This window comes from Zophobas morio, unplaced genomic scaffold (assembly GCF_036711695.1).
Source record: "Zophobas morio isolate AGI-343-1 ecotype UQ-CSIRO unplaced genomic scaffold, CSIRO_AGI_Zmor_V1 ptg000021l, whole genome shotgun sequence".
NCBI lineage: Eukaryota > Metazoa > Arthropoda > Insecta > Coleoptera > Tenebrionidae > Zophobas > Zophobas morio.
In genome coordinates, this window is record NW_026972126.1 from 19656117 (window position 1) to 19672815 (window position 16699).

At 34.1% G+C, this 16699-nt stretch overlaps 3 protein-coding genes across 10 annotated transcripts in view; 2 read left to right on the forward strand and 1 right to left on the reverse strand.

Annotated features, from left to right (window-relative positions):
- The window catches only part of LOC135132664 (G protein-activated inward rectifier potassium channel 3-like), an 85112-nt gene extending 78743 nt beyond the window's left edge, over positions 1-6369 (forward strand). For 2 of the 8 annotated variants that reach the window (XM_064060821.1, XM_064060823.1), the window contains 5 exons: positions 4287-4545; positions 4594-5013; positions 5190-5331; positions 5380-5607; positions 5649-6369. In XM_064060821.1, coding sequence (XP_063916891.1) covers positions 4287-4545; positions 4594-5013; positions 5190-5331; positions 5380-5607; positions 5649-5863 — 1264 coding nt within the window. In that variant the 3' untranslated portion in view covers positions 5864-6369. Of the gene's footprint in view, positions 1-3586; positions 3605-4286; positions 4546-4593; positions 5014-5189; positions 5332-5379; positions 5608-5648 lie in introns of all 8 variants that reach the window. The other 6 variants (XM_064060822.1, XM_064060820.1, XM_064060819.1 and 3 more) reach the window with 6 other exon arrangements.
- LOC135132669 (uncharacterized) lies at positions 6351-7112 on the reverse strand. Its single transcript, XM_064060834.1, has 2 exons — positions 7038-7112; positions 6351-6990 (listed from the first exon to the last, which is right to left on the reverse strand). The coding sequence occupies exons 1-2, from the start codon at positions 7074-7076 to the stop codon at positions 6373-6375; spliced, it is 657 nt and encodes a 218-aa protein (XP_063916904.1). The 5' UTR covers positions 7077-7112; the 3' UTR covers positions 6351-6372.
- A 7530-nt stretch (positions 7113-14642) lies between these two features.
- LOC135132480 (G protein-activated inward rectifier potassium channel 4-like) lies at positions 14643-16392 on the forward strand. The gene is made up of 3 exons (XM_064060594.1): positions 14643-14984; positions 15037-16082; positions 16131-16392. The coding sequence occupies exons 1-3, from the start codon at positions 14851-14853 to the stop codon at positions 16316-16318; spliced, it is 1368 nt and encodes a 455-aa protein (XP_063916664.1). The 5' UTR covers positions 14643-14850; the 3' UTR covers positions 16319-16392.
- Positions 16393-16699: the final 307 nt, after the last annotated feature.

Consider the following 16699-nt stretch of genomic DNA (forward strand, 5'->3'; position numbering starts at 1 on the left):
CTCCCATAGTTGTTTTTGGCCTCATTTCTTCGATAATTTCTACTATTTTGCCAGAAGTGCCAATTGAAATCTGACAGCTTTTTGGATTTTTTTTAAATTGCATTTCAAACCGAATATTTTTAAAATTTTGATTTGGGACCAGAAAAGTGCTATATTTTTAGAATCTGCACATCGAAATCAATGTCTCAGAATTTTTAGGGGATTTTTAAACAACTTTTTCGAAACCAAAATTTTTCAAAACATCAAAATTTCGGAATTTAGCGGTCATCTGCGAAACTTAATCAAAGATATTTTCTTGCACATTTCGACCTCGCGGAATTTTTTCTGCCTCATTTGTTCAATAACTGCTACCATTTTCCAGAATCGCCCAATGAAATCTGCGAGTTTTTTGGATTTAAAAAAAAAATGCGTTTCAAATTGGGACTATAAAAACTATAGTTTTGAAATCGGCACTTCGAAAAATATGTATCTCAGAATTTTTTGCTAATTTTTAGAAGAATTTTTTAAAACCAAAATTTTTCAATACTTCAAAATTTCGAAATTTTTCGACCACTTTTAAAACTCAAGCAAACACATTTTTCTGTACATTTCGACTGCCAGAGTTAATTCCAGCCTTATTTATGCGACAACGGCTACCATTTTTACAAAATATTACAGTTTTTTAATTTTTTTTTTTAAATTGCATTTCGGATTCAATGTTTCTAAAATTTTGCACCGGAATCATAAAACGCTATATTTATGGAGTCAACTTATCGAAATCCAAATTCCAGATTTTTTCGAGGATTTGTAGACAACTTTTTCAAAACCAAATTTTTCAAAAATTCAAAATTTCGGAATCCATCGGTCATCTATGAAACTTAACATATTCATGTACATTTGGACCTCCCGGAGTCTCAATTCATTGGACTTTAAAAAAAAATACAATGTAAACCAGATATTTTTAAAATCTTGCCTCGGCACCATAAAGACGCTACATTTTTGAAAAGGGCACCTAAAAATCTATGTTCCAGAATTTTTTGAGGATTTTTAGATAATTTTTTAAAACCAAAATTTTTCAATACATACTTCAAAAATTTGGAATTTTTCGACCTCCCATAGTTGTTGTCGGCCTCATTTCTTCGATAAGTTCTACTATTTTTCCAGAAGTGCCAACTGAAATCTGACAGTTTTTTGGATTGTTTTTTAAATTGCATTTCAAACCGAATATTTTTAAATATTTGTTCTGGGATCAGAAAAGCGCTATATTTTTAGAATCTGCACATCGAAATCAATGTCTCAGAATTTTCAGAGGATTTCTAGACAACTTTTTCGAAACCAAAATTTTTCAAAACATAAAATTTCGGAATTTTTAGACCATCTTCGAATCCCAACAAAGACATTTTCCTGTAGATTTCTAGCTCCCCAAATTACTTTTGACCTTGTTTGTTCGATAACTCCTACCGTTTTTCCAGAATCGCCCACTGAAATCTAAGAATTTTTTGGAATTAAAAAAAAAATGCATTTTAAACCGAATATTTCTAAAATTTTGACTCGCGACTATAAAAATGCTATATTTTTGGAATCCACAGCTCGAAATCTATATTCCAAAATTTTTTGGGGATTTTTAGGCAACTTTTTCAAAACCACAATTTTTATTACTCAAAATTTCACCTTTAAAGACATTTTCCTGTACATTTCGACCTCCAGAAGTTACTTTTGGTCTCATTTTTTCGATAACTCCTACGATTTTTTAGAATCGCGCATTGAAATGACAGGTTATTTAGATTTTTTTTTTAAATTGCATTTCAACCAAATATTTCTATAAGTTTGCCCCGGAATAATAAACACGGTATATTTATGGAATCAACATATTGATTCATCGACAACTTTTTCAAAATCAAAATTTTTAAAAAATTTTGCATTTTTCAACGACCTTTGAAACTTAATCAATGACATTTTCAAGTAGATTTTGACTTATGGAAGTTACTTTCCTCCTTATTTGTTCCATAACTTTTTTTTAAAAACTTATATTTCAAACCTAATATTTCTAAAATACTCTTTGTAATCATCACGCGGAAATCTATAGAATTTTTTGAGGAGTTTTGGACCACTTTTTCAAAACCAAATTCTTCAAAAGTTCAAAACTTCGAAATTTATTAACCTTCCTCGAATCTTAATCAAAGACGTTTTCTTCTACCATTTTTCCACAGTTGCCGTCTGAAATGTGAGTTCTTTGGATTTTTTTTTAAATTGCATTTCAAACTGAATACATAAAAAAATTTGTCCCGGAATCATAGAAACGCTATATTTTAGATTTTTTGGGGATTTTTTTTCTTCGCACTTTTTTTGACATTTTTTCCTCTTTTTTATGTGTAGAGCTGTATCTTTATTTTTTCTTATAAAAAATTAACAGTTTATAATTTACGTACAAGTTGACCACCTAACTTCTCGCGTTCTTCTTGTCTCTAAATTCTTGAAGAACAGGAAAAACATCGAAACTGTTTTTCAAACCTGACATGCTCCAAACGTATTTTTATTGAAAATTAACTTTCGAGAATTTCATCAATAATTGTCGAACCACTTTTTTCTTATTTTCGGGATGATTCCTCTTTTTTAACTTCTTCTTTTTCTTATCTATCTTCCTCCACCAGATATTCTTATGAAAATAATGTAGAAAAGAAGTCGTTCGGTTCCACAAGTGAATTTCTTGTGGTATTTAGCAAAAAAAAATTTTTTTTCATTAATTTATTTTTTGTGTTGGTGAAGTTTAGATTTGAATTAATACTGAACTATTTCAATTTTTTTGCATTTTTTGAATTATAGTTTATAGTTTCCAGTACTAAACTGTTTTTACATATAGTTTTTTTTTTAATTTACCCATTGGTATTTTTTTATTTTTTCTTCTCTCAAGATATATTATTTGCTTTTAGCTGTTCACAGAAATATTTTTTATCGTTCCATTTTCTAGATATTTCGTTGTTCAGAGGCAGTCAATAAATTCGGTGTCGTGGATTATTTTAAAAAATCTGAGACAAGTCGCAGTCTCGCGTATTAAATTTTTTGCTTCATCAGTTAGTTAATATTGTAATTTCAGTTTCAGTGGTCCTTGCACACTCGATCCGTCGTCGCTGGGTGTTTAAACACAACTATTTTTGGCCCGCCATAATAAAAAAATTGCTTAATGTTCCAGAACATGTAAATTTGCAATTTAAAACAATAGAACAATGGAGACATGTCTTATCTTTGAGTCTTAGGAATTGACGACATCCTTAATGCCATGTTCATCCTGTCTATCGATTTTTCACATGCACCTGTGGCAAAGTAAGGACGTCCTCAAAATGCACAAAAAAATCTGACAACGCATTAGAATTTCTAATCATCGAAAAAATTGTGTTAGTATAACTATAAAAGTACGAGAGAATTTAACACGAGAATAAAAATCAGTGTTAACACTGACAGCAACATTGTGTGTATTCTTAAAACAATACACATTCGCTTCCACAAATACACAGATACTCGATTTAAATAAACAGACGGAGTGAAAGAAATAAAAAAAGTAAATTTGCCTGTGTTTTTGTAACTTAATAAAACTGGTGATTTTTTCTAGCAAACGGTCAGGTAAAGGGTAAGTGACAAAAATTACTAAGTGCACTCGAGCTTCAATTTTCGAATTTATTTATTTAACACGCTTGATCGGTTATTGACACTTCGTATTTCCTCCACTTCACGCACAGTCGAAAAATGCAAATTCCAACCCATTTTAAACTTCTCCATTATTACCCAACCAGCAAACACGTTATTATGTCCACGCAAATAATAATGACACTATTCAGTTCACGGAATCCCCCACTTTTGTAAAAATGGCAAACTTTTCAAAACGGCTTTGTTCCTTTATCCTTTTCCATTCACCGGAACAGCGCGATTGAATGGACGCCCGATCCAGTTCGCACACGTGAGTCGTCCAGGTGTTATCCTTGCGCTCCTGCGACGGCTTTCATCTCATTCACAAACCCGTTTTGGATTCCAACGTTGATTCAGCAGAAATATGACGCAACCGTACTCGAAACTGCACCGTTGAATATTAATGAGGCACTTATTGTCAGTACTTACAAAAAACGACTGAATCATGGTCGCGCTCAATAATTATCTAATTAATGACACGTGGGATGATTGCTTTGTTTCCGCTGAAACGAAAGCGAATACAGGATCTGCGTCTGAATGAAGGCTGCCGGTTCACACGCAAAAACAGCCGGCCGCGTTTTCCCTAAGTTATTAGTTACATTCGTCAAACAAAATTTTCTCTTCAGGTACAAGCAGTCCCGCTTCAACGCCCGCCGCATCCGCAAGAGGGTCGTCTTCAAGCACGGCGACTGCAACGTGGTGCAAGCCAACGTCGCCAAGCGCCGCCGCAAGTACCTGCAGGACATCTTCACGACTCTAGTCGACGCCCAGTGGCGTTGGACTCTGCTCGTGTTCGCTTTTAACTTCCTGGGCTCGTGGCTGGTCTTCGCCGTGGTGTGGTGGTTAATAGCGTACACGCATGGCGACCTCCTAGAAGAGCACATAGTGAGTCAACTTGCCCACTTCAGCTCATACTAACCGGTGTCGTTGTAGAACGGAACCGAACCGTGGACCCCCTGCATCACCAACATCTACGGCTTCACCTCCTGCTTCCTTTTCAGCGTGGAGACCCAGCACACGATCGGGTACGGCGGTCGGACCACCACCGAGGAGTGTCCGGAGGCCATCTTCGTGATGTGTCTCCAGAGTATCGGGGGCGTGATGATTCAGGCGTTCATGGTGGGGGTGGTTTTCGCCAAGCTATCGCGACCCAAGAAAAGAACGCAGACTTTGTTGTTTTCGAGAAACGCGGTCATTAGTCATAGGGACGGAGTACCGTGTTTGATGTTAAGGGTGGGGGATATGAGGAAGAGTCATATTATTGAGGCCCACGTCAGGGCGCAACTTATCAAACATAAAGTTACCAAAGAGGGAGAAAGTCTGCCGTTCTTCCAGACGGAATTGAAGGTATGGGTAAGCATCATTGATTTTTTTTGAGTTGGGGGGCGGGGGTTGAGTGGTGGCGCTGCAGACAGGTTTGGAACCCCAATTTGACCTTGTTTCCTAATCCGAACACTCTAACTGTACTAACTAACTAAAATGCGCCGCCACATTCCTTGTGAACAAGACTCTGATTTCTGTTCTTCCAGGTTGGCGGCGACGGAGAAGAGGACAAAATTTTCTTCATCTGGCCGACGATGATCGTGCACAAAATTGACAAGAACTCACCGCTTTACAACATGTCGGCCACTGATCTCTTGCGGGAGCGATTCGAAATCGTAGTGATACTAGGTACGACTTTGGCTTTGTGGAACGACCCGACTTAACCCATTGTTCCAGAGGGCGTGATCGAGTCCACGGGGATGACCACCCAAGCCCGCTCCAGCTACCTTCCGTCTGAAATCCTGTGGGGTCACCGGTTCCAGTCGCTCATCACCTTCAAGAAAGAGTCGGGAGAGTACGAAGTCGACTACGCGCTTTTTAACAACACGGTGGAAGTGGACACTCCGCTTTGTAGCGCCAAGCAGCTGGACGAGTACCGGGCGATGTCCAGCAACGAGTGCGTGGGTAAGTACCTCGGATGGTACTACTACCATGTGGTGGCTCAGGTTTGCTTTCAGATCACCTCAGAACCGGTCTGTTCCCGTCCGTGCGAACCCATTCCAGTGATACGCTGTGCAGCATGGACTCGCTGTCCATAGACGAGCACATAGTGATGAAAGTACCGACGAGTCCGATTCCAGTGACGGTTACCGCCCCAGAGGAAACCACGCCGTTGAGGAACGGGTGCATACCCAAGGCCACCTTGCCGGTGCCGGTCTGAGCCAGTTTTGATTTATCAACGATACGCTTATTTGTATATAGGTTAAGTAGGGTAGAATATCGCTGGTACGATATTTTAGAATTCTCATTTTGAAGAGTTGGCAGCAAGAGAAAGTGTGAATTCTTCAGTTTTGTTTTGATCTCGTGTCGTGCGAAAATTTCCAGCAGTTATGTATAACGATACGTAAAAACAGTCTAGAGAAGAAAATTTTCGCTTTAGAGTTTTAGTTGTAAGTTCTGTGTTTGGTAGATGTGCTTTTATTTCGTAACTAGTAGGACTTTTTCATTTTTATAATTTGATCCGTTTGTGTTCACGAAAATTTTCTTTTACTTCACTCAACTTTTCTATTTATTTTTATACAGAGTACTTAAAGTAGCGGTAGTACCTAGTTGTCTGTCTACATTTTAACGTAGGTTAAGTTTAAAGTGTAAATAGTCAGTGCCATACATCCTCTAAGGAATTTTTCTACAAACATAAAGTCAATAAATTATTTTAAAAACGACAAAGTTTTATTCCGCGGTTGTCGCACTCCCTTCACTACCATTTTCGTGACACCCATAATCACGATACACCTCTCCATGTGGACACCGATCTAACACAGGATACAAAACATCCTTAATTTTACTATACTGCTCACAAGTATAGTAAATTGAGTCGTTTTCGTCCAAAGCACCACTCTGCCCTATGTAGTTGCAAGGTGGTACCGGATATTGTCCCTCGGTACACTGGCCACCGTCTAACTGAACATCGCAGGCAGAAGTACCAGGATTGTACCCATATCCATCGCCACACTCGTTCACAAACGGTACCAACTTCCCGTGCGCTTTGTCAACACACAAGACGAACTCGTTACAATAAAAAGGGTCGGGAAAAATTCCCACTTTTTGACAGAGGAAGTCCAAATCGGCAGTACCGTCACAAATGGGTTCGTAGTCCGTGGTGCAAGTACCGTTAAAGCACTTTTCTGATTTGTCTGAACAGGTTCCTATGTTGTTCTTCGTCCAGGTACCATCACTGTTCTGGATACAAGTAACAATGTTGACGCAGGTTTCACACAGAGGGCCTGGTTGGGTACAATGTTTCGGTGGTTGTTTGGGGGCGACAGTGGCGTGACAGACAGTTGCAATCTAGGTTATTTATAGTGTTTAATGTACAATTAATTAATTTAACTTACCACAGTGATCAGACAAAGAGTTCTCATTTTTAGTACCATTGTAGTACCTTTGTAGTGATTTGAGCGTGAAGTGTGTTTTTATAGTACTTTTTATCTCTAATTGTTTGACTAGGTATTAAGGGTTGTTTTGCATTTGCAAAACCTTGGGCCTCAAAGTTGCCAAATATTTTTGTTTTTTTTTTAATGTAATTAATTAATTTACAAATCAAATGACATTTTTATTCCGCTTTTGTGTTGGAATTAGCAGCCACAATTAATCTATTTTAAGATTGTTATCATTTTAAGCAACTGTATAATTTATGGCGCGTATAATTTATATATCCTTCGCATAAAATTTACTTTAAAATAATTACCAAACTGATAAAGTTGAGCAATTTCAGTCAACAGTGTAATAACAAACATATTGCAAAGGACCTTTTTGCACTCTTTGGTTATTTATGCGTTACAAGGTCGCAACTCAAATTTTAAAATGTCGCAAGGCCATGAAAAAAAGTATTCGTAACTGACCTTCCACAAATTTAAATGTTTTACGTCGCAATAAATTAAAAATCTCTCATTGAGCCAAAAACGCTAAATAAAATTTGTCTGACTTGTTGTTTAAATTTTAGAAAGTTTTATCCTCTGCAAAAAGTTGATGACGTCATGTCAAAATTTGTCCGAATAAATAAAAAATGTACACAATATTAATTGCAGAAATTATAGAAATTTTAAAGTTCTGACGGAATTTGTGGAAAGATTACAAATATTGTGAAAGTTCCAGATATTTTAAACTTATTCAAATGTTTTAAGGCTTTCAAGGAAGCCAAAAACTCCCAGAACTACAAGGATTTCAGGAATTTCAAAAATTTTAAAGATGCTAGAGACGCCGGCATTAAAGATCTAAAAATCATAAAGATTCTGAAGTGTCTGGAAAGGATCAAAATCTCAAAGTTCTAAAGATTACAGAAATTCCAGCAATTTTTGGGATTCTAGAGATTCTAAAGTCTCCAATGGTTCGAAAGAATTAGAAGATCTGAAAGGTTTCAAAAGTTCTAAAGATTCGAGATTTTCTAAAGGCCTTAAAGATCTGATGTTCTAAATGCAAAAAACTCCAACAAAATCTTAAAAAAAGCAAAGATCCTGGAAGTTGCAAAAATTATAAACTTTATAAAACTTCTAGTAATCGTGTAAGCAAGTGTCCAAAATTTTCAAAGATTGCAAAGATTCTAAAGAGTTTAAAAAGTAAAAACTTTAAACACTCTAAAGATTCTAAGATCCTAAAGATTTTAAAGGCTCTGAAGAGTCTAAAAACCTTAAAAATTCTCTTAGGACTCAAAAGTTAGAAAGATTTTAAAAATTCTGTTTCAAATATTTCAAAGATTCGGAAGGTTCTAGAGAATTTCCAAAAATCCAAAGACTCTAAAATTTGTAAAAATCACAGAAACTCTAAACACCAAATATTTCAGATTCCAAAGAATATAAAGAACACATGAATCCTAAAATTCTAAGAATCGTAAAGATTTGAAGAAGGCTTTCTTTAATTTTTATAAATCCCAACAGAACAAAAAGGTGCTCAGAAATTGTAAAGATTCCAGAGATACCAAAAATTTCAAAGATTTAGATATTTTCGACGTCCATAAATTTTGGAAAATCTAGAAAAATTTAGAAAGTGGGAAAATGTGAATTTTGAAATTTCGGACAAGTTTGAATGTCAAAATTATGGCATGATTGGAACTTGATAATTTCATAAATTTTGGAAAGACCAAGGATTCTGCATTCTAAAGAGTCTAAAGACTAAAAGCTCTAAACATTCTAAAGACTCTTAGATCCTAAAGATTTCAAAGGCTCTGAAGAGTCTAAAAACTTTAAAGATTCTAAAGACTTTAACGACCCCAAAGTTACAAAGATTTTTGAAATTCTGTTTGAAATATTTCAAAGATTTTGAAGCTTCTAGAGAAATTCCAAAAATCCAAAGATTCTAAAACTTGTAAAAATCACATGAATGCCAAAGATTTTAAAGATTCCAAAAATTATGAAGAAAACATGAATCTTAAAAATCTAAAAATCCGAAGAATACGCTTTCTTTGAAATCCCAAAAAATCCAAAGGTCTTTAGAAATTGTAAACATCCTAGAGATTCCAAAAATTCCATAGATTTAGATACTTTCGACATCCATAAATTTTGGAAAATCTAGAAAAATTTAGAAAGTGGGAAAATGTGAATCTTGAAAATTTGGCACAAGTTTGAATTTCAAAATTCTGGCATGATTGGAACCTGATAATTTCATAAATTTTGGAAAGACCAAAGATTCTGCATTCTAAAGAGTCTAAAGACTAAAAGCTCTAAATACTCTAAAGACTTTAAGATCCTAAAGATTTTAAAGGCTCTGAAGAGTCTAAAAACTTTAAAGACTCTAAAGACTTTAAGGACCCAAAAGTTACAAAGATTTTTAAAATTCTGTTTGAAATGTTTCAAAGATTCTGAAGGTTCTAGAGAAATTCCAAAAATCCAAAAATTCTAAAATTTGTAAAAATCACATGAATGCCAAAGATTTTAGAGATTTCAAAAATTATGATGAAAACATGAATCTTAAAAATCTAAAAATCCGAAGAATACGGTTTCTTTGAAATTCCAAAAAATCCAAAGGTCTTTAGAAATTGTAAACATCCTGGAGATTCCAAAAATTCCATAGATTTAGATACTTTCGACATCCATAAATTTTGGAAAATCTAGAAAAATTTAGAAAGTGGGAAAATGTGAATCTTGAAAATTTCGCACAAGTTTGAATTTCAAAATTCTGGCATGATTGGAACCTGATAATTTCATAAATTTTGGAAAGACCAAAGATTCTGCATTCTAAAGAGTCTAAAGACTAAAAGCTCTAAATACTCTAAAGACTTTAAGATCCTAAAGTTTTTTAAGGCTCTGAAGAGTCTAAAAACATTAGGATCCAAAAGTTACAAAGATTTTTAAAATTCTGTTTAAAATGTTTAAAAGATTCTGAAGGTTTTAGAGAAATTCCAAAAATCCAAAAATTCTAAAACTTGTAAAAATTACATGAATGCCAAAGATTTTAAAGATTCCAAAAATTATGAAGAAAACATGATTCTTAAAATTCTAAAAATCCGAAGAATACGTTTTCTTTGAAACCCCAAAAAACCCAAAGGTCCTTAGAAATTGTAAAGATTCTAGAGATTCCAAAAATTCCAAAGATTTAGATACTTTCGACATCCATGAATTTTCGAAAATCTAGAAAAATTTAGAAAGTGGGAAAATGTGAATCTTGAAAATTTCGGACAAGTTTGAATTTCAAAATTCTGGCATGATTGGAACCTGATAATTTCATAAATTTTGGAAAGACCACGGATTCTGCATTCTAAAGAGTCTAAAGACTAACGACTCTAAATACTCTAAAGACTCTAAGATCCCAAAGATTTTAAAGGCTCTGAAGAGTCTAAAAACTTTAAAGACTCTAAAGACTTTAAGGACCCAAAAGTTACAAAGATTTTTAAAATTCTGTTTGAAATGTTTCAAAGATTCTGAAGGTTCTAGAGAAATTCCAAAAATCCAAAAATTCTAAAATTTGTAAAAATCACATGAATGCCAAAGATTTTAAAGATTTCAAAAATTATGAAGAAAACATGAATCTTAAAAATCTAAAAATCCGAAGAATACGGTTTCTTTGAAATTCCAAAAAACCCAAAGGTCCTTAGAAATTGTAAACATTCTAGAGATCCCAAAAATTCCAAAGATTTAGATACTTTCGACATCGATAAATTTTGGAAAATCTAGAAAAATTTAGAATGTGGGAAAATGTGAATCTTGAAAATTTCGGACAAGTTTGAATTTCAAAATTCTGGCATAATTGGTAGCTGATAATTTTATAAATTTTGGAAAGACCAAGGATTCTGCATTCTAAAGAGTCTAAAGACTAGAAAGCTCTGAATACTCTGAAGATTTTAAGAATCTAAAGATTTTAAAGGCTCTGAAGCGTCTAAAAACTTTAAATATTCTAAAGAGTGTAAAGACTCGAAACTTAAAAACATTTTTTAAATTGTGTTTTAAATATTTCAAAGATTCTGAAGGTTCTAGAGAAGTTCCAAAAATCCGAAGAATCGAAAACTTGTAAAAATCACGTGAACTCTTGAAATGCCAAAGATTTTAAAGATTCCAAAAATTATGACGAAAACATGAATCTTGAAAATCTAAAAATCCGAAGAATACGCTTTCGTTAAAATCCCAAAAAACCCAGAGGTCCTTAGAAATTGTAAAGATTCTAGAGATTACAAAAATACCTTCGACGTCCATAAATTTTGGAAAATCTAGAAAAATTTAGAAAATGGGAAAAATGTAAATCTTGAAAATTTCGGAAAAGGTTGAATTTCAAAATACTGGTATAATTGGTACCTGATAATTTTATAAATTTTGGAAAGACCAAGGATTCTGCATTCTAAAGAGTCTAAAAACTAGAAAGCTCTAAATACTCCAAAGATTCTAAGAATCTAAAAATTTTAAAGGCTCTGAAGCGACTAAAAACTTTAAAGATGCTAAAGAGTGAAAGGACTCGGAACTTAAAAACATTTTTTAAATTGTGTTTTAAATATTTCAAAGATGCTAAAGGTTCTAGAGACATTCCAAAAATCCGAAGAATCGAAAACTTGTAAAAATCACGTGAACTCTTGAAATGCCAAAGATTTTAAAGATTCCAAAAATTATGAAGAAAACATGAATCTTAAAAATCTAAAAATCCGAAGAATACGCTTTCTTTAATTTTTCTAAATCTCAAAAACCCAAAGGTCCTTAGAAATTATAAAGATTCTAGAGACTCCAAAAATTTCAAAGATTTAGATACTTTCGAGGTCCATAAATTTTGGAAAATCTAGAAAAATTTAGAAAATGGAAAAAATGGAAAAAATGTAAATCTTGAAAATTTTGGAAAAGGTTGAATTTCAAAATTGTGGCATAATTAGTACCTGACAATTTTATAAATTTTGGAAAGACCAAAAAAGTAGGAAAAATATATATCTTGAAAATTTTGGAAAAGGTTGAATTTCAAAATTCTGGCATGAATGGAACCTGATAATTTTATAAATTTTGGAAAGACCAAGGATTCTGCATTCTAAGGAGTCTAAAGACTCTAAGATTTTAAAGGATCTGAAGAGTATAAAATCTTTAAAGATTCTAAAGACTGTAACTTAACGAGATTTTTTTCATTATGTTTTAAATGTTTCTAAGATTCTAAAGGTTATAGAGAAATTCTAAAAACCGACAAATCTAACAATTGTAAAAATCACGTGAACTCTTTTTAAATACTTTCGAGGTCCTTAAATTGTGGAAAATCTAGAAAAAATTAGAAAGTTGGAAAAATATAAATCCTGAAAATTTCGGAAAAGTTTGAATTTAATTTCAAAATTCTGGCATTATTGGAATCTGATAATTTTATAAATTTTGGAAAAACCAAGGATTCTGCATTCTAAAGAGTCTAAAGACTCTAAAATCCTAAAGATTTTAAAGTCTCTGAAGAGTCTAAAAATTTTAAAGATTCTAAAGACTTTAAAGATCCAAAAGCTACAAAGATTTTTAAAGTTCTGTTTGAAATGTTTCAAAGATTCTGAAGGTTCTAGAGAAATTCCAAAAATCTAGAAATTCTAAAATTTGTAAAAATCACATGAATGCCAAAGATTTTAAAGATTCCAAAAATTATGAAGAAAACATGAATCTTAAAAATCTAAAAATCCGACGTAGACACTTTCTTTGAAATCCCAAAAAACTCAAAGATTCTAAAGATTTTAAGGACCCAAAAGTTAAACAATTTTTTAAAATTCTGTTTGAAACGTTTCAAAGCCTCTGAAGATTCTAGAAAAATTCCAAACATCCAAAGATTCTAAAACTTGTAAAAATCAAATGAATTCATAAATGCCAAAGATTTTAAAGATTCCAAAGATTATGAAGAAAACATGAATTCTAAAAATTTAAAAATCTGAAGAATCCTTTCTTTAATTTTTATAAATCCCAGAATAACAAAAGGTGCTTAGAAATTGTAAAGATTCCAAAAACACCAAAAATTCCAAAGAGTTAGATACTTTTCTAGAAAAAATTAGAAAGTGGGAAAAATGTAGATCTTGAAAATTTCGGAAAAGGTTGAATTTCAAAATTCTGGCGTGACGGGAAACTTGTAATTTTATAAATTTTGGAAAGACCAAGAATTCTGCATTCTAAAGAGTCTAAAGACTCAAAACTCTAAATAATTGATGATGATGATTCTAAAATTCTAATGATTTTAAAGGATCTGAAGCGTCTAAAAACTTTAAAGATTTTACAGATTGTAAGGAGTCGAAACTTAAAAAGATTTTTTTAATTGTGTTTTAAATGTTTCAAAGATTTTAAAGGTTCTAGAGAAATTCCAAAAATCCAAAGAATCTAAAACTTGTAAAAATCACTTGAACTCTTGAAATGCCAAAGATTTTAAAGATTCCAAAGACTAAAGAAAGCAAACATCTTAAAAATATAAAAATCGTAAACATCTGAAGCCTGGAACCTGACAATTTTAAAAATTTTGGAAAATCTGGATATTCTGGGCATTCTGTGTATTTAAAAAAATACGAAAAATCGGGCTAATCCGAAAAATCTGAACATTCTAGAAATTTTGGAAATTTTGCAAATTATGAAATTTCCGAAAAACAAAAAAATGTCATATCTTAAAATTTCAATAGTTTATACAACCTTTAGATTGTAGAAATTCTAAAGATTCTAAAATTTCCAAAGTTTTGAAAGATTTAAAAGTTTTCAAAGCTTGGAAAGACTCTAAAGCACATTCTAAAGATCTTGAAGATTCCATACACTAGACTGTAAACACACTAAAGATTCTAAACTAAAGTTGTAACGTCTAAGTAGAAAAAACGATTTTGAAGGTACTCATAAATTAATAATCCTAAAAATTGTAACCTTTATAAAATTTCTATTAAATCTAAAGTGTCCACTAATTCTAAAGTCTCTAAAATTTCCAAAGATTGGACTCCAAGGACTCTGAGAACTCTCAGGATTCGAAAGAGTCTAAAGACTCTAAAGATTTCAAATTTGTAAAAATCGCATGAACTGTTAAAATGCCAAAGATTTTAAAGATCCAAACAAAACGAAAACCCTAAAAATTAGGGTTTAGACTTTTGAGTTTTATAAATTTTAGAAAATTCTGGCATATCCGAAGACTGATATTTTTTTAATATTTGGAAAAATTGGAACTTTGGAAATTTCAAAAATTTACACAATTATAGAAATGCTAAACATTTTACTGAATTTGTGAAAATATCCCAAATCCTGTGAAAGTTCAAAGTCTTTTCTAACTTTCAAGGATTCCAAAACTCTAAGGACGATAGAGATTTGAGGAATTTCAAAAGCATTATAAGTATTACAGTGCACGTATTCCAATTGATATAGTTGTCCTTGCTAAAATATTGATGACGTCATTACAAAATTTTGTAATGGAAAAACTCATACCTAGCATGTTTTTTGTTACTTTAGCACCTCACATAGTTATTTATTTTAATTTATAAATTGTACTGTCGTATTTGAGGGGCGACGAAAGTTCTGCCTAAATAACCTTAGACATTTTTGTTTGTAGATATTATTTTCTATTGGCAACTAAAGCACACAAAGAGTGACAACAAACATTGTTCAACCTAAACAAGATAACAAATCACGTTACTCCATCACATATTAACTCCACACCATATACTTTTATCTTAAAATTAATCAAGCTCCCGCCCGCAATCGATTCCACTATTTAAAATGTGCCTATTTGTTTTGTGACAAACCAACCCAAAAACAAAGTGCCACCATGATCGTAGACAACCGTGAAAGAAAATCCCTCATCACCACCACCAGCCAGCAGCAACAATCTTACTCTTACAACAACCCCGGCTTCTTTCCCGGAATTTTCCAGTACCCTGGAGCCATCCCGGAATACGCCAGGTACGACCCACACTTCTACCTCCCCCTATTAATTTCAAGTCAAACAATTTAGAAAGCTGTTCCCGTTCTTGAAACCCCGCAAGAACCGCGAACGCGCCATCTTGAAAAATGGCGACTGCAACGTCCACCACACCCACTACATGAAACTGAGCTGGCGCTACCTCCACGATATCTTCACTTCTTTGGTCGACATCCACTGGAGGTGGACCCTCATGATCTTCTTTCTGGCGTATTTCGTGTCGTGGTTGTTCTTTGCTTTGATTTGGTGGTTGATTATGTTTACGCATGGTGATTTGGAAGATGAGCATCTGCCTCAGTTCCAGGCTGAGAACAACTGGACTCCTTGTGTGCTAAATATCCACAACTTCACGTCGTGCTATCTTTTCAGCATAGAGACTCAGTATACGATAGGGTATGGTGTTCGGACCACCACGGAGGAGTGTCCTCAGGCTATTTTTATAATGTCAATGCAAGCTATTCTAGGGATGACCATAGATGCGTTTTTTATTGGGATAGTTTTTGCAAAAATGACTCGTCCTATGTTTAGAACCCAGACGTTGCTGTTTTCCAAAAACGCGCTTGTGAGTAGACAAGACGGCGACTTTTTCTTGATGTTTAGGGTCGGTGATATGAGAAAAAGTCCTTTGATTGGGGCCAGCATCCGAGCGCAGATGATCAAAGCCAAGCGGACTAAAGAAGGCGAAGTTTTGAAAAACTATGTGACTGAGCTACCTCTGGCGGCTGATGGTGGCGACGGAAGCGTTTTTCTTCTTTGGCCGATGACCGTAGTCCACAAAATCGACGAAGAATCTCCTCTTTACCATTTCTCAGCCACTGATTTGCTGCAAACCAAGCTAGAAATCATGGTGGTACTCGAAGCCACGGTTGAAAGTACCGGGCAGTCGGTCCAAGCTAGAACTAGTTACCTTTCGAACGAGATCCTCTGGGGCTACAAGTTTGAACCCATCGTTGACCACTTGAAACGTGACCAAGGCTACGACGTGAACTACAAGAAGTTCAATAACGTGTATCCAGTGGAGACGCCGGTTTGCTCGGCCGCTGAGCTGGCGGGTTTTGATAGGGCCCAGCAAGTACCACGTGAGTTTTTGTCTAAGTTTGTTTCTCTTGGTATGTTTTGGTTTGTAGAGACGATGAAGCCGGAATCGTTGTCGAATTCGTTTGATGATGATGAGGAGGAGGAAGAGGAGGTGAGGCCGCCGCCTCCGCCGCCGCCTCCTGCGGCTCCAAGGACGAGGAGTCTGCCTAGGAGCGGTCGTCCGTATCGCGGCTACGAGGAAAATCCCTTGATGGAGTTCACTTCAAGCTATGTCTAATTTTCGGGGGTGGAACTTACTTCCATCTTCATTATTTATTTTTAATATTCATTTTTCTTTATTCTGTGTACTCTAGAGAACTAAAGATGGATAATTTTAGTAATTATTCGTTGTAGAAAGACTTCTTTTTGTCAAAGAAACAAAAAATCATAAAAATTATACAATAAAATATACAACAGAAAAGTTCTAAATTTAATTATGAAGCCCTTCGCCTCTGACGCACAACCACTACTTCAAGCCAGGTCAAGTCAGGTCTCAAATTCTCATTCTGCTTTTGCAGAGGTAAATAAGGTACCCAAATTTTTATCATCAACCATTTGTTTTAATTTATCATCTACCTTCTAAAAAAAGAAAGGTGGGTGGGCGGGGCTAGTACCTGCT